We start from the raw sequence: 21,510 nt of genomic DNA on the forward strand, positions 1-21,510 counted from the left end.
GCAGCTGCCAGTGGATGGAACGAACAATCCCTGCTCACTACCTATTGTCAAGGATTGAATCCACGTGTGTGCTTGCATCATGCTGCATACGAGGACACCATCAGGCTTGAATGCTTCATCCAGCTGTCAATACTCTTCGCTACTTGTATGCAGTCGTGACTTGAAGAGCACCAGGGCCAGCTTGAGCCTTCATCATTCCTCCACCGGCCTGAATCCGTCAGCCCTCCAGAACCAGCCAGTGAACCCATGCAACTGGACAATAATCGACTTACACCAACTGAGCGGCAGAGGTGGCTGACCCTGAGATTATGTTTATATTGTGGAGCTTCTGGGCATATACTCTCGGCATGCCCTATCTGTCCTCCTCGTCCCATGGTGAGTGCCATTCTCCCTCCTCTGAATTCAATGAAGCTCACTCACTATTATCATTACCCTTACTGCTGCTGATGTTTCTGTTCCAGTCAGTGCTCTCCTCGACTTAGGGTCAGCTGGCAATTTCATCTCCGGTGCCCTCTGCCGCCAGCTCAAGCTCAAGACAGCAAACACGCCGTCCACCTACCAGATCCATTCAATAACTGGAAGGCCCCTCAGTCGAAGAAAAGTCAATCACATTTTCGGACCTGTACAACTTCAAGTGGGTATCCTGCACATTGAACAACTCCATCTGCTAGTTCTGGAGGAGTCCACCACTGACGTGATTCTAGGGCACCCATGGTTGGAGCAGCACAACCCTGTAATATCATGGAAAAGAGATCCTGAAGTGGGGCGAAAACTGTTTTCCATCTTGTTTCTTAATACTTCCTCTGCCATCTTCTCTATGCTCCAAACCTCTCTCCGTTTGTTCCACATCCATCTAGAGCCCTGTTGAGAAACCGTCTGTGGACATTCCACAATGCTACTCCTACTTCAGTGATGTTTTCTGCCCGAAGAGAGCCTCTAAGCTGCCTCCACACCGGCCATGGGACTGTGCCATCGATCTGCTTCTGGGTGAGCCAGTGCACCGAGGAAAGATCTACCCTCTGTCACTACCGGAGGGGAAGGCAATGGAGGAATACATCAAGGAGGCTTTGGAGCAAGGTTTCATCTGCCCGTCTACTTCCCCTGCTGCTTCGAGTTTTTTCTTTGTGGCAAAGAAGGACGGAGGCTTGCGGCCTTGCATAGACTACCAGGCACTCAACAAGATAACTGTCAAGTTCCGCTATCCACTTCCTCTCGTCCCAGCTGCCCTGGAACAACTTTGAGGTGCCACTGTTTTCTCCAAGTTGGACTTCTGCAGCGCCTACAACCTCATCCGGACACGTGAGGGGGATGCTTTGAAACACTGAAGAAAGACTTCACCACTGCTCCTCTCCTCGTGCATCCTGACCCTGACAAGCCCTTCGTAGTAGAGGTGGATGCCTCTACCACCGGAGTTGGAGCAGTCTTATCTCAGCAGCAGGGGAACCCAAGTAGACTCCATCCATGTGCCTTCTTTTCCCGCAAACTCAACCCCGTGGAGGTAAATTATGACATCGGCAACAGGGAACTTCTCGCCATCAAGTTGGCCCTGGAAGAGTGGAGGCATTGGTTGGAGGGTGCTCAACATCCATTCCTCGTATTAACAGATCACAAGAACCTAGAATATCTCCGAGATGCAAAGAGACTCAATCCCAGACAAGCGCAATGGGCACTCTTCTTCACTAGGTTCAACTTCACTATCTCCTATCGTCCTGGTCCTAAGAATGTCAAAGCTAATGCTCTGTCTCATCTGTACAGTCCTGAAGCAATACTGAAGAACAAGAACCCATCATTCCTGAAAAGCTCATAGTAAGTCCCATTACCTGGACTGAAAAGACCTTGCCTTCCTCCAGTGCCTCCGCCAAAACTCCGCCGGTTTGTCCACCAGGTTTACAGTACATCCCTCGGACACGGCGCACTCCCCTCATCCTCTCCACTCAAATGTCACTGGTCACTGGCCACCTAGGGGTCAATGAAACTCTCTCGCTGCTGAAAGAATGCTTCTGGTGGCCGAATATGGCATCTGACGTGAGAAGGTACGTGCAGGGATGTGCGCTCCCAAAAGCCCTCGTCAACTTCCCTCCGGTAAACTCCATCCTCGCCTGTTCCCAACAGACCCTGGAGTGGACCTTATCACTGACTTGCCTGTTTCCAATGACTGTACCTGTGTATTAGTGGTTGTTGACAGATTCTCTAAATCTGTGCGTCTGATTCCTTTATAGGGACTACCGACTGCCATGGAAACTGCTTAACTCATGTTCAACTATATCTTCAGGTACTACTGAATCCTGGAGGACATCGTGTCGGTTAGAGGGCCCCAATTTATCTCCAGAGTATTAAAAGCCGCCTTCTCTCTCCTAGGTGTGACCGTAAGTCTCTTGTCTGGATACCACACTCAGATGAACGGGCAGACGGAGCGGAAGATCCAGAAGATTGGCCACTTCCTCTGTACCTTCTGTCACGGCCACCAGGACTCTTGGAACCAGTTCCTGGGTTGGGCCAAGTACGCACAGAACTCCCTGCGGCAATCCACCACTGGTCTCACACCCTTCCAGTGCGTACTCGGATACCAACCCCCACTGTTCCCCTGGACAGGGGAACCATCAGACGTTCCAGCTGTCGACTACTGGTTCCGAGAGAGTGAGAGGGTCTGGGACTCAGCTCACCATCAACTTCAACGGGCACTGCGCAGATGCAGGATGACAGCCAACCTTCGTCAATCCAACGCTCCAACTACCAGCCAGGACAGAAGGTCTGGCTGTCTACCAGGGACATCAGGCTGCGTCTGCCGTGCAGAAAGTTAAGTCCCAGATTCATTGGCTCCTTTACAATTTGTGAAGCAGGTCAATCCTGTCACTTATCAACTCCAGCTCCCCCCTCAGTACAGGATTCACCCTAGCTTCCAAGTTTCACTTCTCAAACCTCACAACCCTTCTGTTTCTGTCTCCACATACATCCTGTGTCCAACCAGAAGACTGAAGCCTCTCCGAAGCGTCATGCTTATAAAATATTGCTCATGATCGTTGTGCACAGCAAAAAATATGATGACAATGATGAAACAGCTCACGTATATATCCTGAGGAATTCATAAGCAGCAAACTGCACAAAATATTGTCACTTCAATTCAATCAGGTGAGAATGAGGAGGAGCGCGATTTGACATGTAAAGGGGTTGTTATAGCTGAAGACAGTTCATGAGTCATGAGGTGACAACTTTGTATTTGATTCTTGGTCAAGCGAGAGGGATTATCCACTAGTGTTTTCAGCACTGCCTCTGGAGGTCTGTATCAAAAGGAAATTTGTATTTAGTAGTGATACATATGTATCAACATGTACTAAAAAAAAAAAAAAAAATGGAAATCTAATGCTTAAAGAGCTTATTTTAAAAAATATATGAATCATTCATTCCATACAAAAAAATGATAAATACAGGGAGTGCAGAATTATTAGGCAAGTTGATTTTCTGATCATATTTTTTTCCCAAGCACATTTTACCAATTCCAATCCACATCAATCTTAATAACTACTATTAATATTGTTTTTAATCATTTATAAGTGATATATAATTGTTCATGAAGGCTGGAAATGAAAAATGTCTTATATTCAGGTGTGCAGAATTATTAGGCAAGTTTTCTTTTACAGGCAAAATGAGCCAAAAAAGAGATTTAACTCAGACTGAAAAGTCAAAAATTATTAAATACTCATGAGAAGGACGCAATACTAATGCAATACTAGAAATTGCAAAGTTAAAGCATGACCAAGGGACAGCAAAATGCTCATTGGGTCAGCGGGGTCAGACAAAAACAGGTGGAAAAGAAAAGACACATGTTAACTGCAAAATAATTAAGAATTATGTGTGAAACCATCAGGAACCCTTTAGTCTCCAGCGCCACCATTTTCCAGAACTGCAACCTACCTGGAGTCTCCAGAAGTGCAAGGTCTCAGGATCTCAGAGACTTAGGTTAGCTAAAGAATCCTAAAAAATGACCCGCACTTGATAAGAATCACAAGCTGAAGTGTTATAAAATACATGAAGACTGGGTTTTTATAGGCCTTATAAACAGACAGCTTGAGAGTGACTCCTGAAGGACCAGCACCACATCCTCTTGTACCACTGTTTGAAGTATTTATCTTCCAGAATCTGGCAGTAAGTTTTGGAAGATCATTTTTAGTCCATCTCTGCAAGACAGACATTTCAGGATAAGAGATGGACTAAAAGTGAACTCAAACACCTTACTGCCAGATTCTGGATAAATTCTTCAAACAGTGGTACAAGAGGATGTGGTGCTGGTCCATCAGGAGTCATTCTCAAGCTGTCTGTCTATAAGCCCTATTAAAACCCAGTCTTCATGTATTTTATAACACTTCAGCTTGTGATTCTTATCAAGTGCAGGTCATTTTTTAGGATTCTTTAGCTAACCTAAGTCTCTGAGATCCTGAGACCTTGCACTTCTGGAGACTCCAGGTAGGTTGCAGTTCTGGAAAATGGTGGCGCTGGAGACTAAAGGGTTCCTGATGGTTTCACACTTAATTCTTCACCTTAATTCTTAATTATTTTGCAGTTAACATGTGTCTTTTCTTTTCCACCTGTTTTTGTCTGACCCCGCTGACCCAATGAGCATTTTGCTGTCCCTTGGTCATGCTTTAACTTTGCAATTTCTAGTATTGCATTAGTATTGCGTCCTTCTCATGAGTATTTAATAATTTTTGACTTTTCAGTCTGAGTTAAATCTCTTTTTTGGCTCATTTTGCCAGTAAAAGAAAACTTGCCTAATAATTCTGCACACCTGAATATAAGGCATTTTTCATTTTCAGCCTTCATGAACAATTATATATCACTTATAAATGATTAAAAACAATATTAATAGTAGTTATTAAGATTGATGTGGATTGGAATTGGTAAAATGTGCTTGGGAAAAAAATATGATCAGAAAATCAACTTGCCTAATAATTCTGCACTCCCTGTAGAAATAAATTGGAAAAGCACAAAACTGCAAATGAAATCCAATAATAATACCAAATATAGCTGTAAGCAGTGAAACAGGGCTAAGCCCCTGAAAGGGCTGTAGTGCAATGGGGCAGGAAGATCAAAACAGCAGAAGTTGAATGTACATGAAAAACAGCTGGTTCAGAAGTATAGGGGAGAATGAACCCAAAATGAGCAGAAGTTTAGATGTGAACGAACACAGAATGAACAAAAACAACAAAACAAAAAAATCCTAGTGGAATAAAGTTTAGTACAATGATTACCCACATAATAAAGGAATCTAAATTACACAACATGTGTACTGAACATGTGTCAGATCTCCATCTTTGCTGAGCAAATGGTGTTTTCTGGCTTTATCTTTGCTTCATCTTTTCATTTTGTAGTCTCTGTAGAGACGGGCTCTCTTTTTCTCTTGGGTGTACCCCAACGAAGTATTGAAGTTCATTCATCGGATGTCAACAGCGAGAGAGTAAGATAAACTTCATTAACAACAACAGACTAATACATGTTTTTTCTCGTATTTTATAATCCATTCAATTGCTTTTTTAATGTCATGACATCTCTATCTTGATGAGCTAGTATATTGCAGCACTTTTCATACTACTCCCCTTTATGATAAACTACTTTTAACAACATATTCATTGTATTTTTCTTTTTTTTTTTAATTATGATGCATTATGTTTAGCATTTAGTGTCATAACAGTAGTTATCTTGATGTAGTATACTGCAGCACTTCTCATGTTACTGTTTCCTATGATGAACTACATTAACAACAATATTAAATTCATGGATTTTTAGCTTTCAGTGTTCTTTATGGTGTTATAATGTCATAATCGATCATGATACTGGTGTGTTATTGTTTAGAGTTATTGTAATTAAAGTACTGTATCATACAGTAATAAGTAGTCAAGACATGGCTAGTGTTAATAAGTAAATGCAATCATTTTTAACTAAATATGTTTCACATGTTCCAGAGATTTCTAAAAGTCACACAAGGCCATGGATGAGTGGATGTCCCGTCTGCAGTGGTTTGCCAGCACAGGGGTTTGGTGCTCTGAAGCTGGCAACAGTGCTCCTCTACCCTTTGCAACTCTCCATACACATCCGCCATGTGCATACAATAGGAAAGTTGAGGCAAACACCTGCAAGAAATGTGGCCAGTTCAGAACAACAGCAACAGGTCATAGCCAATACAAAGCTTGGGATCCACTACTTCTACACTATTATATATATAAAAATATATATGAAATATGACAATAAAATTTGAAACACGGTTGCTCCAGTCTGGATATGAACTGTAATCCACATTGTGAGTGTTGTTAAACTCATCAAGGTTTCATTTGTGCTGTTCCATATTAAGTTGTTACGTCCCAGGACGTATATCGTTTATTGTTTTGTAATTCTGTGAATGTGTATGTGACACTGTCTCTCTGATGCCCAACAGCCTGCTGGGAAGTGTAGTTTTTTTCCCTATTTCCTCTGTTCCTCCCTGTCCTCTTGCAGGAGCCCAATTGATGCCACCTGTTCCTCGTTAGAGTATGGAGAGGAGCTTGCATTTACACCGCAGGAGCTGGCTGTTCCCCAGAGAGAGTGTGGCCTGTCTTCCCTCCCAGAACTTTTGTTGTCTTGGCTGTTGTGAAAGCCTCTTTAAGAGAAACCTGTTGTATGTGCCGGTGTGAAAGCCTCTTTAAGAGAAACCTGTTGTATTTGCTGGTGTGAAAGCTTCTTTGAGAGAAACCTGTTGTATCTGCTGTTGTGGCAGTGTGTAATTGTCCCATTATTAATGTTGCAGATGCAGTAGGGAGGTGGGTGCCCTTTTGTTTTTACTAACCCCTGTTTTCCCCTGTTTTTGGTTAGTGAGGCAGTCAGGTAAGGGATTTGTTGTTTATTTTGGTGTTTTGTTTTGATAGGTTATTTAGACTCCCTTACTCCAGTTAGCTTACTCCTTTTGTTTGTTATTTTGGCTTTAACCCCCTCCCAAAGTTAGAAGTGACTTGTGAGTTATCCTTATTATTTTGCCTTATCCTTGATTGTTATGAGAGACTTTGTTCAATAAACCTTTTCAAGAGTTATTTTGTGTTCGTGTGAGTTCTGGGAGTGCAGACTGAACCAACTCTCTCTCATTTTTGCCCTGTGTTTTTGAAGGGACATATCTTTTATTACTTTTTATTTCTATATGTTGCTCTCCCGCCACCCCTAGACAAAAGGGGGACGTAACATATTTGGGGGCTCGTCTCAAAGTTTTTCAAAGAGGCCATTTTCTTTACTCTAGTTTGCTTGACTGTTTTTGTTTTTTGAGGGGTGAGAGGAGACGTCTTGGAGGGTGAGTATGGATTTTGATTTAACAGCATTCACTTTAGCTCCTACTATTGAGGTCTTTAATAAGTGTAGAAAGCAGGATTTGCTGTTGATAGCAGACTTTTTTAGCATCAGTGTTCCAAGAGAAGCTGCTAAAGGGGTAATTAAGGATAAGCTTTACTCAGAACTAGTTACTGCTGGAATTCTGCCGACTGATTCAGAAGATGCTTTGGAGGAGAATATTGGGATTGCAGATGAAGGCTCTTTTGCTCCTCTGCCACCCAGTATTGATCCTACCAGTCCGTGTTTTGACCCTGTACTCGCACTCAAATTTAAAGAATTAGATCTTGCCTTGAAAAAGCAGGAACAAGAGCTTCAGCTAGTACATCTTCGTACGGTAGAGGTACAGGCTCACCGAGATATTAAATTGCGTTCTCTAGATCTAGAGGCAGAGTCTTTACGGCGAAAACCTGTCCCGGCACCGCGTGCTAGACTTCCTTCCTCCCCTTTTAGTGTGCGAACTGCTACTCCCTCAGAAACTCAAGAGTCTCACTCCACTTTTGATGTGACGAAGCACATAAAACTTGTACCCCCATTTAAAGAAATGGAGGTGGATTCCTATTTTATAGCATTCGAGCGTATAGCTGGTAAACTGGGGTGGCCAAAAGATATGTGGGGGTTATTGCTCCAGTGTAATTTAACTGGCAAGGCACAGCAAGTGTGCTCTTCCCTGTCAGTTGAGCAGTGTTTAGACTATGATGTGGTTAAGGCTGCCATTCTCAGAGCTTATGAGCTAGTGCCGGAAGCCTACCGGCAGCGTTATAGAAAATTAACGAAAACAGTCAATCAAACTTACACTGAATTTGCTCGAGAAAAGAAAACCCTCTTTGAAAAATGGTGTTTTGCTACTAAAATTTCGAGTCTTGAGCAGCTTCAAGAGCTGATCTTATTGGAAGATTTTAAAAATTGTGTGCCAGAGAGTGTAGTTGTTCATTTAAATGACCAGAAGGTCATGACACTCTCTGAAGCAGCTGTAATTGCTGACGAATTCGTGCTCACCCATAAAAATGTTTTTCCGGTATGTCATATGATTCCGTACCAGTATCCTATAAACAAGAATGGCATGAGGGATAAGTTCCAAATGGGTAGAATGGAAAAAGGCCGTAAGCCAATCTCAAACCGCAATGGTTACAAGCGTCTATGTTTTTACTGTCTTGACCCTGGCCATAGGATAGCTGATTGTAAAGCGTGGAACCAGAAAATGAGCACTAAAGCTAAAAGTGTTGCTTTCGTTCAGTCCGTTGCCGCTTTTAAGGATTCTGCTCTATCAAACATCTCTGGTTATGAACCGTTCTTGTTAAGTGGAACTGTTTCACTCTCCCATGATTCTCCCACTTATCCAGTTTCGATTCTCCGTGACACTGGAGCTTGTCAGTCCTTAATACTGGATAGCGTACTTCCATTCTCACCTGAGTCTTACGCAGGCACAAATGTCTTCGTTAAAGGTGTTGGAAAAGGCTGTATGAATGTACCTTTGCACTCTATATGGTTAACTTCTGAGCTAGCTTCAGGTCCTGTCAAAATAGGCGTGTGCTCTGAACTGCCTGTGAAGGGTATCAGTGTAATTTTAGGGAATGACCTGGCAGGTGGCAAGGTGTTCTCTTCTCCGAACATGTTGAATAACCCTGACATGTGTGGACCAGCAGCTTTGGTTACCAGGTCCTCCACTACAGTACCTAGTGATCCTCTTCTTTCTCAATCCAAGAAACTGGTGGAGACTACTGACTTTTCAGACTCTGTTATCCCTTTGTTTGAGTCTGCCAAGTATAAAGTCTTGACTAAACCCATGATGGACACTCCTATCATTCCTGCTGTGTTTCAGGTGGAACAAAGTCCCATAACGCTTGGGAAGGACCATATCGCTGCTGTGCAGTCTTCTGAGAAAGATTTCTCTTCTGTTTACTGTTTGCAAGTACTGAAAGTAGTACTCTTGTACTTACTGCTTCCGACTTTATTCTACCTTTTTCAAGTTGTGAACACAGCTGGGGTGGGTGCAGTATTGTTATATGAGCATGTCACTGCTGCAGATCAACTAAAAGACTGCTCTATTTATGCACTATCCCAGCCATCTATTGGTAGAACCCCTTTCAAAGTGTGTCCAAAAATGCCACTGGATGCTTCTCAGCTTTGTGATGGGAAGATGGTTGCTTTAGTTGTGATGGTTTTGTTGAAGATTTGTGCATGTACCCTGGTGCAAACTACAATGTTGGTGTCATGGTTGCTCCTATTTCTGCTATATAGGAGCAGTTCTACTGCAGGAAGATGCCTCTGGAGTTGACCAACCACAATCCCTCAACCTTCTTGTCTCAAGTGCAACTTTAATCAATGCTTGATGTGCTGGTTCCTCATTGTGCAAGAGAACTTTGAAATTCGTTATAAGCGAAGGGTAGAAAATGTCATGACTGATGCGCTGTCCAGAACCAACAGTGCAGCCAGCTGACCTGTGAATATTTAGTGCCTTTGTACGTGAGTACATTTTTGTTGAATTATTACAAATTACTGTGGTAATCTGTAATTTATGGGTGGGGGTGTTACGTCCCAGGACGTATATCGTTTATTGTTTTGTAATTCTGTGAATGTGTATGTGACACTGTCTCTCTGATGCCCAACAGCCTGCTGGGAAGTGTAGTTTTTTTCCCTATTTCCTCTGTTCCTCCCTGTCCTCTTGCAGGAGCCCAATTGATGCCACCTGTTCCTCGTTAGAGTATGGAGAGGAGCTTGCATTTACACCGCAGGAGCTGGCTGTTCCCCAGAGAGAGTGTGGCCTGTCTTCCCTCCCAGAACTTTTGTTGTCTTGGCTGTTGTGAAAGCCTCTTTAAGAGAAACCTGTTGTATTTGCTGGTGTGAAAGCTTCTTTGAGAGAAACCTGTTGTATCTGCTGTTGTGGCAGTGTGTAATTGTCCCATTATTAATGTTGCAGATGCAGTAAGGAGGTGGGTGCCCTTTTGTTTTTACTAACCCCTGTTTTCCCCTGTTTTTGGTTAGTGAGGCAGTCAGGTAAGGGATTTGTTGTTTATTTTGGTGTTTTGTTTTGATAGGTTATTTAGACTCCCTTACTCCAGTTAGCTTACTCCTTTTGTTTGTTATTTTGGCTTTAACCCCCTCCCAAAGTTAGAAGTGACTTGTGAGTTATCCTTATTATTTTGCCTTATCCTTGATTGTTATAAGAGACTTTGTTCAATAAACCTTTTCAAGAGTTATTTTGTGTTCGTGTGAGTTCTGGGAGTGCAGACTGAACCAACTCTCTCTCATTTTTGCCCTGTGTTTTTGAAGGGACATATCTTTTATTACTTTTTATTTCTATATGTTGCTCTCCCGCCACCCCTAGACAAAAGGGGGACGTAACAAAGTATTGCAATTTTTCTCCATTCTTTGGAAAATATATCTCAGAAAAATGCTCAGAAAATGATGGCATAAAACATACTCTCCAGCCACAGCAGTCAATCACCACTCCAAAAATAACACACATCCCACTTTTCATGACATTAGTTCAACTTTGCTTGTTTTTATTCTTTGTCTTTTGAATTAACATTTAGCACACAGTGTATATTGTATAAAACCTTTAGCAGTCTCTTTACTAAAAGACAGGTAAGACGGATGTAGTGTAATGGTCAATGATATGAAATAAAGCAAGGGTGCAAGGTCGAATCTATAGCTTTGCCTCCCCAGAATTATTCCAGTATAAAATACAAATGTAAGAAATGTTTCCTGTACCACTTTTCAATGTGATGACACAATGTAGCACAAAATCATGTAAAAAATAATTATATAAAACAATATAAAATAATGACAACTATAAGTCATTGCGAGCTGCAACTGATGCAGCACACTCAATTTAATTAACAAATGACTTTTGATCCCAACCAATCTTTTTACAATTTAAGCATGATGAATCTTGACATTATCATCCTGGAATATCGCCATGATGTGTCTTCCTACATGGTTGTTCAATAAATGAAAATCTACACACTCCATCAATTAGGTTTAGAAGTACTGTTGCCAAACATATAACATGCTAGAAACATAATCAATACAAAAATGATCAAATCATGGAGTCCAGGATTTTTTTCATTTTGGGCCACGGTGTGTACTATCGATGTTGTAACAACTTGATTACAAAGCGGGTTGAAAATCTGTGAAAAAAAAACAATTAAATTATCTAGACTGAAAATCTTGAAAGACAAATTTCGTGTTTTAAATTCAAGTTAAATAGTTTGAAGTTGAATCAGGATAGATGTGATAGAAAGTGTTGCTACGCATTTGCTAGGATATTCAGGGTGGTTGCTAGGCTGTGCTATGCAGTTGCTAGGCTGTGCTATGCAGTTGCTTGGGTGTTCTTGGTGACCTTCCATAACATCCACATAAAGACATTTCCATCTCTGTAAATAACAGATAACAGAAACTCAAAAAAAAAAATAAAATAAAATAAAAATCAGATTCAGTCTGTGCTTTGATATTTTGGCATTTCTAGCCAAATCAAAAGTTTTTGTTACTCTTAAAGTGAAATCAAAATTGACCTTATTAACTTTGTTAGTGCATATTACTAGTCTTGAGGATAACAATCAATCCGTGCAAGTTAAAACACAGAAAAAAATTGTTTGTCGCGGTAATCTTTAACCAAAATATGAAGTTACTTCTGGTCTGGAATGGCGTTCCTTCTCTGATAACGTCAGTTTGACGGCTTGGGTTGAAAACGCGTAAACACTCCTCTGCTACCGTTCATCTGCTATGACCGAGAGATGGCGAGGAGGAGCGCTAAAGTAAAACTCTGCCCTCTATCCAATATTCTGTTTCACTTGGAAATACGTCACAACACTGGAGAAAAGTTGTTTGCAACTTCCAGTTCACGCAGACTTTAAACTTGTGATTACCAAGTAGCCTATCTAATATTAATAAAACTACTTGTCTTCTATATGTAATAATTATAGACATAATCTTACAAGGCATTTAGAATCTGTTGACATTACAGTGTCCTGAATTGGTGCCCTGGATATTTATATGGACATTTTCCTGTTTATTTTAAATAACTACTTTGTGGAAATGCAACTGTTTAGCATATTCATGAACACGAATGTGTATGTCAAGCTATAAATCAAGAATGGGTGCACATTTTGGTGTAGCCACCCCTCATAGTCCTCATTCCACCTTAGAAACAATTTTCTAAATCTGGTCCTGTTTGTGGTAATATTTTCTTCTTTCCAAGTTCCTCCAAGTAATGCTGAGGAAGTGAGCAAGGAAACATAATATCTACTGAGCCAAACCAAACTTGATGACATAGGCAGTTCTGTCTTGTCCACATTTGAATGTTTTCACAAGCTTGGAGTTGTGAAAGTTTGCTTAAAAATTGGCTTAATATTTTTGTTAGAGGTGTACGAGCTATGATTTGCCATTATCACACATATCGCTTGTGCTTTTCTCCTTGAATGTTCAAGTTCGACTGCCTTAACACCCATAGAGCCAAGTTTAAAGCATTTCTTACAAATTCTGTAACAAGCTTTTCAATAATTTCCTGGTACTGGTCTTAACCAGTTTGAGAATTTGATATTTTCATGCCACTTAAAAAATGTACATTTCCCATCTTCTTGTCCACCTGAACACGCCAAATCAATCCAGCAGCTCGGTCAGCATGAAAATCAGTTACCATCACAATCTCCAGCCAATCAAAACCATGTTTGCCTTTTTAAAAGTCTCCTCTGTTTGTGCTCCAAAAATGTTAAATCTTTGCAAACGGTTAGGACTTTCCCCCAATATTTAAGACTTTTTATGGATTTTCAAGTTGTTAAAAGCTAAATCAATGCTTTTACATGCTTTACGAGGACCCACTTACTTCCTCCAGGGTGAATGAACAAGTGAAATTGCTCCTTTGGTCTAAACCTCTTATTACACTCAGAGCACTGCAATTTCTTGGCAGAATGAATCTGCAGTTGACTTTTCAGATCTATTTAATGTTTGAATCTCTTCTCACACTAAAGATACGTGAAACGCTTCCCTCCATTGTGAACTTTCATGTGGCTATAACGGGTTCCTTTATGTGTGAAACTCTTTCCACACAGTTTACAGGAGTAAGGCTTCTCTCCGGTGTGACTTCTCATGTGAGTCTTAAGAGTTTCTTTTCGAGGGAAACTCTTTCCACATTGTTGGCAGCTGTAAGGCTTCTCTCCAGTGTGAACTCTCACATGGACTTTAAGGTTTGTGTTGGTTGCACAACTCATTCCACAGTGATGGCACATGTAAGGCTTCTCTCCGGCGTGAGTTATTACATGCGTTTTTAGTTGTTTCTTGTCTGTGAAACTCATTCCACACTGATGGCATATACAACAGCTATCTTTTAAGTGAATCCTCACATGGTTATTAAGGCTTTCTTTACGTGTGAAACATTTTCCACACTGATCACATGTGAAAGGTTTCTCTCCGGTGTGAGTTCTCATGTGAATCTTAAGATTCCCTTTACGTGTCAAGGTTTTTCCACACAGTTTGCAGGCATAAGAGCTCTCTCCAGTGTGAACTGTCATGTGGGTATAAAGGGTTCCTTGGTGTGTGAAGCTCTTTCCACACTGTTGACATGTGTAAGGCTTCTCTCCAGAGTGAATTCTCATGTGAGTTTTCAGATTTCCTTTTTGAGAGAATCTCCTTCCACACTGTTGGCAGGTGAAATAACTTCTATTCGCTGTCTTTTGAGCCCTTTTTTGTGAAGTCTTTTCAGTCTGTGAGCAACTAAATGATTCTCCAGTTGTTAAATCATGATGTTTCCCAAACTGATCTTTCTCTTCCGTTTTATTCACATCTTGACTTTCCTCTTTCAGCGCCATAAGGTCTAAGGCAAAAAAGGACAAATACATGTTAACCCCAGTTTAATGGCACAAAGCAAGACACATCAAAGCCATCAACATATCTGTAAGCAGCGATAAAAGGCTCAAGCACTATGGCACCATCATCACAAAGTGGGCAGATGCATTTAAGTGGGAAAATAAAGGAGGCCAGTTGGTGGCGATTTGACCCTGAACCAAAATCGCCACATCAGGGCTCCAGACTGTGATCAAATAGTTGCATTTTGCTACCCTTTTTCCTGCTTCTGCATCTAAATGTTGTTAAAGGTTGCACTGGTGCAACCACCATGTTGCCCAACTGATGAGAGCTGCCCTTTCTGTTGCAACATTCCACATGGTAGAACTCCTTATTCTGAGCAACTTTGCCTCTAGGTCTGCTGCTGTCCATCAAATTGTTCATTAAATACTGGGATTATTTCAAAAACCATCTTTGGCAAACTAGTCCTAGGTTTTTGGCTCAACCTCGATTAAAAAGCTTCATATACCATAAATTTCCTGTTTTGGCTGTAAATGGTCTTTTCCCGCATATGATCGAAATGGTTCCAGGCTTGCTAAATTAAACTAAAAATGTTCTTAAAGGCCTTATAGGGTTTGAACCCCGATAATTGCTGCTCGCAGCTATATTTATTATTATTCTTTTTCTGCCCTAAAAGTGTCTGTCCCACCAAAACCATAAGTCATAGAACCACCAAATTTGGCAGGATGCTGCCAAATGTCCCCCACTACTCGGGTGCACACACCCACCATGATTGGACCATAGGTGGTGCTATAATAAGAACTTTTATGTTTTTGCTCACATCTCCACAACCATACAGGTTACAATCAAAATGATTGTTTTCAAGCTGAACAAAATGTTTATCTCTTATTTTTTGCCATGCACTATATTATTCTGCTATGTTGAGGTTTTTGAAAAACATACTTCTCCTACACCATTTGTCCAATTAACACCAAATTTTGTATGTATCATCTAGAGACCCTGATGACAAAATGTTGTCAACAGAATTTGAATTCATCAACTGGTTTAGAAAATATAGTTTAATAAGTGGCTCCATACACTTATTAAACTATATTTTCTAAACCAGTTGATGAATCCAAATTCTGTTGACAACATTTTGTCATCAGGGTCTCTAGATGGGAGAGGATAGGAGGAGGAGAGGGTCTCATGGCTGCAAAATGAATGGGCATAAACGGTTTGGCAATTTAAAATTCTTTTGATAACTTTTTGTCTTAAGTGTCATAGATGATACATACAAAATTTCAAGTGGTTTAGGAGAAGTTAGAAAAAGAAATGTTTCCCAACTTAAAATGACTGACGGACTACAACATTTTGTAATAATGTTATAGAGGGAACCACAGGAAAAGAAATAATTTTAGATTTCATTACACAGTACATGTAAATTGACTTGAGTAAATGAATATAAATTTATTATAGATTCATAAAGAACATTTTAATAGAGCCCAAAACTATGTAATTCTTAAAGGGATACTCCACCGTTTTTTCATATTAAACTATGTTATTCCCTTAACTAAGATGAGTTGATACATACCTCTCTCGTCTCAGTGCGTGCACTAAATCGCTCTGTCTTGCGGCGAAACTTTGTTAGCACTTAGCTTAGCCCAGTTCATTCAATAGGGGCCAAGCAGAGAAGCTACCAAACACCGCCACGTTTTCCCTATTTAAATACAGTTACTCGAGTAGTGTAACTCGACCTAGGACGGTGACACAAAACAAAACGTTGCGCTTTTCTAAACGTGTAAAATGGATAACTATATTGTATGGCGGAATACCATAGCAATTGCTCGGGAGCACTTTGACTTGGCGCAGTAATATCTTCACTCGTGAAAAGTCCTCTCACCGGCCCCCGCTCCCTCTCATTTCCGTCAATAGAACCAACGTGACTTTTACCACCTGTGCTATTAGCAAACTGCAAGAGATCATTTGCAATGGCGGACTTTGTAGATGATTATGACTTGTTTGTAGCAGACCCAGAGCCATATCTGTTTGAACCCGAGTACACGGAGGAGGAATTAGCTCTTATGGACCGTGAGAGGGAAAAAAGATACGAACCAGAACAGACCGGAGCCGGCGAAAGAACACGGGCAAACAGCAATTGGTGGTGCAAGTGTGACTGTTGCGAACAGCAACAGTGTTTTTGGATTCTTGTTCAAAGCAGCTAACCAAGCTCTCCGCTGTATGTGGTGAGTTGGAATTCTGTGAAACATGACGGCACTATATACCTTCTCCTTGTTATCACAACCCTTTACGATGCACGTTATAACCATGATTGTCCACAAACTATCTTCCTACAACCTGATACTTCGTCAACTCTGCTCAAACTATTACTACTGGTGCAGGTCACGTTGGTTCTATTGACGGAAATGAGAGGGAGCGGGGGCCGGTGAGAGGACTTTTCACGAGTGAAGATATTACTGCGCCAAGTCAAAGTGCTCCCGAGCACTTGCTATGGTATTCCGCCATACAATATAGTTATCCATTTTACACGCTTAGAAAAGCGCAACGATTTGTTTTGTGTTACCGTCCTAGGTCGAGTTACACTACTCGAGTAACTGTATTTAAATAGGGAAAACGTGGAGGTGTTTGGTAGCTTCTCTGCTTGGCCCCTATTGAATGAACTGGGCTAAGCTAAGTGCTAACAAAGTTTCGCCGCAAGACAGAGCGATTTAGTGCACGCACTGAGACGAGAGAGGTATGTATCAACTCGTCTTAGTTAAGGGAATAACATAGTTTAATATGAAAAAATGGTGGAGTATCCCTTTAAGCCCCGGGTATACTTTGGCCGTCCGGGTTCATGCACCGTCTGCATGAACCGCCTGCATGACGTAATTTTCATCATGCGAAGAGCTCATGGCCAGCCGCACACCCCGTCCGAGTGCAGCCAAAATTTCGAGACAGCGCGGACGGTGGGCATGCAACAACGCATGCTCAAGCAGGACAGAAGAGTCCACTAGGTGGCAATACGCACAGTACTGAGCACAATGTGCAGTCGTCGAAGAAGAGTGTGTAAGATGACACGATGTCTGGTAATAGTATAGAAAAAAATTGCACTGCGCATGTGTCGAACTTGGTCATCTGCGTGCATCCGTGGTTTAGTATACTTTGAAAGATGCGCGGATGCGACTGCGTGCAAGACGCGTCCGAGTGTGGAAAGTGAAGTATACCCGGGGCTTTACAGGTCATTCAATGTTTATGCTGATTGTCATAGTTTCTAACTATGCCCTCATTGGTTGACTCTTGCTGTGTTCACGTGACATTATATTCAGAGCTGTTCACATCCTTTTGGTCCCTGGACTGGGAATTGTGCATTTCCATGGCACCACTATCAACGCCCAAACTAATCTACAGCGGTCAGGTGGTACATGTGGGAGCTTTCAGGAAACTCCCAGCTTACAAGCTGTAATTACGAGCTCTACAAGCATGTGAACGCTTTTTACAAGCTAGAATCTCGTAACTACGGGAATTACGAGGCCACATGAACGTTAATTAGTTAATTAGATTAAGTTAGTTAATTGATTAGATTCACCTAGTTCAGTTCTTTGGTGTTGCCTATTTAGGCACTGTATGCAGTTAAAACAAAGTTACAGCACTGGTTCTGCTGTGAAGCTCAAAGTCCGTCCAGAGTGACACAAACTTGAACACACATTCAGCAACTACTATGATCTGATGTGATCTTTCATACAGCTTCCAGAAGTAAAAGATGCACAGATGTTTCAATCAGTCTGACTGGGGGAAAAAGTCATGTTTACTAGACACCAGTTTGATATTTGAGGGTGAGAAAAAAATCACTTATAGACAACTATTAAATTTTATGTTTTGCTTTAAACAAAACAATGTTTTTAGATATGGTTGCATAATTAAATAATAGAAATGGAGTACATGTTGAGCTTAATGCTAACACTAAATAATTGTTTTGTTTAGACTACATCTAATACTACTTCTCTATTATGTGATCTCTACATGTTTGTCCATGAGGAAACCCGCTCCTTGTCCATTAAAAGCATTTTAATTGGGACACTCTTCAAAAATATCATTCATTTCTGTAGAGCTGGACATTTTAATAAGGATCAATGACTGAGTTCAGCTTTGAGAATGAAACCAACCTGTTTGTTCCTCAGTTTCTTCATGTTTGACTCTGAATGTTTCTTCAATCTCCACGTCTTCACTCTCCTCTTTAATAAACGCCATCTTTATAATAGTGTGTAACGTGGATCTCGGCCGCTTCACCAGGAGTTTCTCTGTGTTTTTTGTATGCTCTGTCCTGTTTAAGATGAGAATAATTAACAGAAAGAAAAATAAAGCGAGAAAAAATTTATTATGCTGCCAGGCCAGTAGATGGCGATGTCACTTTGTAAAGAAAGACTACACGCCTACACAGCTAGGCAATCTTTTACAGAGCACTACACGCCTATAGACTGAACACACAATACGCATGTGCATGATGTCACCGTTTTCACAAATTCACGTTTTTGTAGTTTACAGAGATGATTACGGTATTGGTTTAAAAAACTTCAAAAACTCTGAAACCTTTTAAAAATGTTGAGTTTTCAGGCCAACAAAACACTGTTGTTGTGTAATTGAACTGATTTCAGACACAGCTTCAGCATCTATTTATAATGTAGGGGGCGGGACACTAGGTTCTAGAGAGCATTTGATTGGACAGAAAATCTAATAAGAAGGTGAAGTGCTGCGTCATGTCATCAAAATCATTGATCCATATTGGCAGAAGTGAGTTTTGAACGATGATATCTTCTAAATGTGAATTTTGTTGTTGTTGTTTTTTTTGGGTGCACACTAGCTTATAGATAACAGTAAGGCTAATGAATTCTTACTAAAAGCCAATAAACTTAAATGTTGATTTCATGGGGACTTTAACTGACCCTTCGCCAGGAGTTTGATTGACAGGCAATCTAACCAATCATAATACCGAATCTGCCATTTTGTCCAACAAAGCAGTCAGTCAGGGGAGTTAGAAGATTAACCTCGGTGGACTTGAACTTGAAAAATGGTGTGTACCGTCTTTCTGTGATTGAAACAACATTCCTTCTGATGTTCATTCATGTTTATTTGATGCTATAAAATTATCTAGTAGGAAGAGATGATTGGTTCACGAGATGTTTGAACTGGGGCGCTACAGCATCTGTCACGACACATTAAAGAGACACAAAACGGAATTTATTGTTTGAATTTCTTTAAAAATTACAGCATTTGAAATTTGAGAATCAAAAAATAACCTGTTCTGTCTTGTCTGTCGACGCATTGTCAGTGTCCTCTTTGCTCTGCGATGTATTTTTCACTGCGTGAGAACATGATGTGTGGTGAGAGATCGGCATGGCTTGTCGGACATAGCAACAGTAACTAAAGGAGGCGGGTCTTTGCAAACGGTCAACTGCATACTTTTTCAATATTGTGTATCGACAATAGTGAAATATCACTGATGCCTTTGACGATATCAAGATGATATTTGACTTGTTTTCCCAATAATATTATTTAAATAACATTATCAAAGTAATATTAAATGGTTCTATGAAATCCGTTTTATTTTTCCCAAATTTCATTTTTTTCTGCAATCAGTTTTAATGGTTAAATTAAATTTTAGTAATCAAAAAACATTGCTAATCAATTGAAATCCTGAAACTCATGCAATTTAAGAGTAATTTATTAAAGCATTTAAAAATACACTGGTATCATTTTAAACTGCATCAATACAGAAAAAACAAAACACAGCATTTCAAAATCCAGAACAAAACACTGGATGTTTTGTCAAAGTGCTGTAAGTTAGTCCATTCTAAGTTTTACATCTCACACAAACATCTCCATTAAAACACATGATAGCCAGCCTCTTCGTTTAGCTCTGATAGTGCTTCACGCTCGACTGTGAGGAGTGTCTTACATTCTTTCATCAAACACAACAAACATTTTCTTTCCGCTGAACTTGTGAAGTACTGCTTCCGTGTGTTTGTCAAAAACATGAGGAAAGTGTGTTTGATGAAGGCTGCTTTCATTCTCAGACAACAATCCTCTTCGCTAGCAGTGTTTGACTAGAAACGGCCTCAACTTCTTCATTTTCTCGAGCGGGATATCTCTGCTCACACGGCTTAGTCTTCTACAAACTCACGCCTAGCATCCGATGATGGTGCTGTGTATGCTATAGTACAGTTTTTTGAAGACTTCACTATTTCAGATGGTCTCTTCAACATGATCGTTTTCTCCTTTGAATCATTGTTCATATACGCTAACGTAACTAATGTCATCATGCAAACGGAAAAATCACAACGCTATCTCTTGCTCTCTGTTAATTTTATAAATAAATGTCATTTTATTTGTCAGTTAATGAAACCACAGCAAAAAACAGGCATTTGTAAATTATTTCTAATTGCTTTTGGAAATGATTTAATGTATCATCGAACTTATATTACTCGTCAGCACTTTTTTGTTTTGTTTCATTGTACAACAAAATATTTTAATGCCACTAATGCTATAACAAATAAAAAAAATTATTAATATTCTCATTATTCATTATAATAAGTCTTTATCACTTCTTGAACAGCACAATAATCGATGAAAATTGATGAAAATCAAAAGCTGCTTCAAACACTGACTGACAAAAAGGAAGTATAAATGTTTCTATTTTCCCCACTATCGCTACATTTCCACTGTCTGTAGTGAACAACTGACTGTGATTTAAGGCTCATTCACAGGCATAATGTGTAAAGTTTGAAAATTGCGTGGTATTGTGTTTATTTTTTTTATCTCCATCTTTGCTCGCAAAATGATGGATCGCGATTCTCATTTCCCGCGATAGAAGTAAATAATTAAATAAAGGAATAAATAAACAAGTATATTAATACACGACTAAATTAATTATCACAGAACAAACTAAAAATAAACTGATTTACTGATTTAAATGAGACACGTCTTGTCGTGTATCCGCTTTACTCACAGAAATAACGTGTTTGATAAAGCATCACGATGTTATATACTCAAAAAGCTTTCGTTTTACAATTAATGCAAGAACTAAAATTATCAGAACGGTTTGCTCATAAAACACTTTAAATGTTTAAAAGCACAAACCTTTTCTTAAGCGAATCGCAACAGAGCAGCAGCGCGGCGCGGCCTGATGACGTCACACGGGCATACCAAAACAAAAGTCCCATAGACTAAAACGCATGTTTGAGCTGTTTTAACTGAAAGAAACTTGCATTGACATATCTTAAAATATGTCAGTGCCATTGTTTTGTCTCAAGATGCACATAAAAACGTTTTTTTTTTTCTTCTAGTGAACGTTTATAAAAGCTATTTAAATATCCTAATGCGACTATAAGA

The 21,510-nt window shown here is 40.2% G+C and overlaps 1 protein-coding gene across 1 annotated transcript; it reads right to left on the bottom strand.

Annotated features, from left to right (window-relative positions):
• Nucleotides 1-10,826: 10,826 nt before the first annotated feature.
• LOC125245705 (gastrula zinc finger protein XlCGF8.2DB-like) lies at nt 10,827-21,324 on the bottom strand. Its single transcript, XM_048156422.1, has 3 exons — nt 21,259-21,324; nt 18,288-18,445; nt 10,827-14,155 (listed from the first exon to the last, which is right to left on the bottom strand). Exons 2-3 carry the CDS (start codon nt 18,370-18,372, stop codon nt 13,308-13,310), a joined length of 933 nt encoding a protein of 310 aa, XP_048012379.1. The 5' UTR covers nt 18,373-18,445; nt 21,259-21,324; the 3' UTR covers nt 10,827-13,307.
• Nucleotides 21,325-21,510: the final 186 nt, after the last annotated feature.

Source organism: Megalobrama amblycephala, linkage group LG14, assembly GCF_018812025.1.
Source record: "Megalobrama amblycephala isolate DHTTF-2021 linkage group LG14, ASM1881202v1, whole genome shotgun sequence".
NCBI lineage: Eukaryota > Metazoa > Chordata > Actinopteri > Cypriniformes > Xenocyprididae > Megalobrama > Megalobrama amblycephala.

Excerpts from the sequence above, each read along its gene's own strand:
- LOC125245705 (XM_048156422.1), bottom strand. The coding sequence starts at position 18,372 with ATGGCGTTTATTAAAGAGGAGAGTGAAGACGTGGAGATTGAAGAAACA. Across the intron at positions 14,156-18,287 it reads AGAAACTGAGGAACAAACAG|ACCTTATGGCGCTGAAAGAG; the intron begins GTTGGTTTCATT and ends TTTTTGCCTTAG.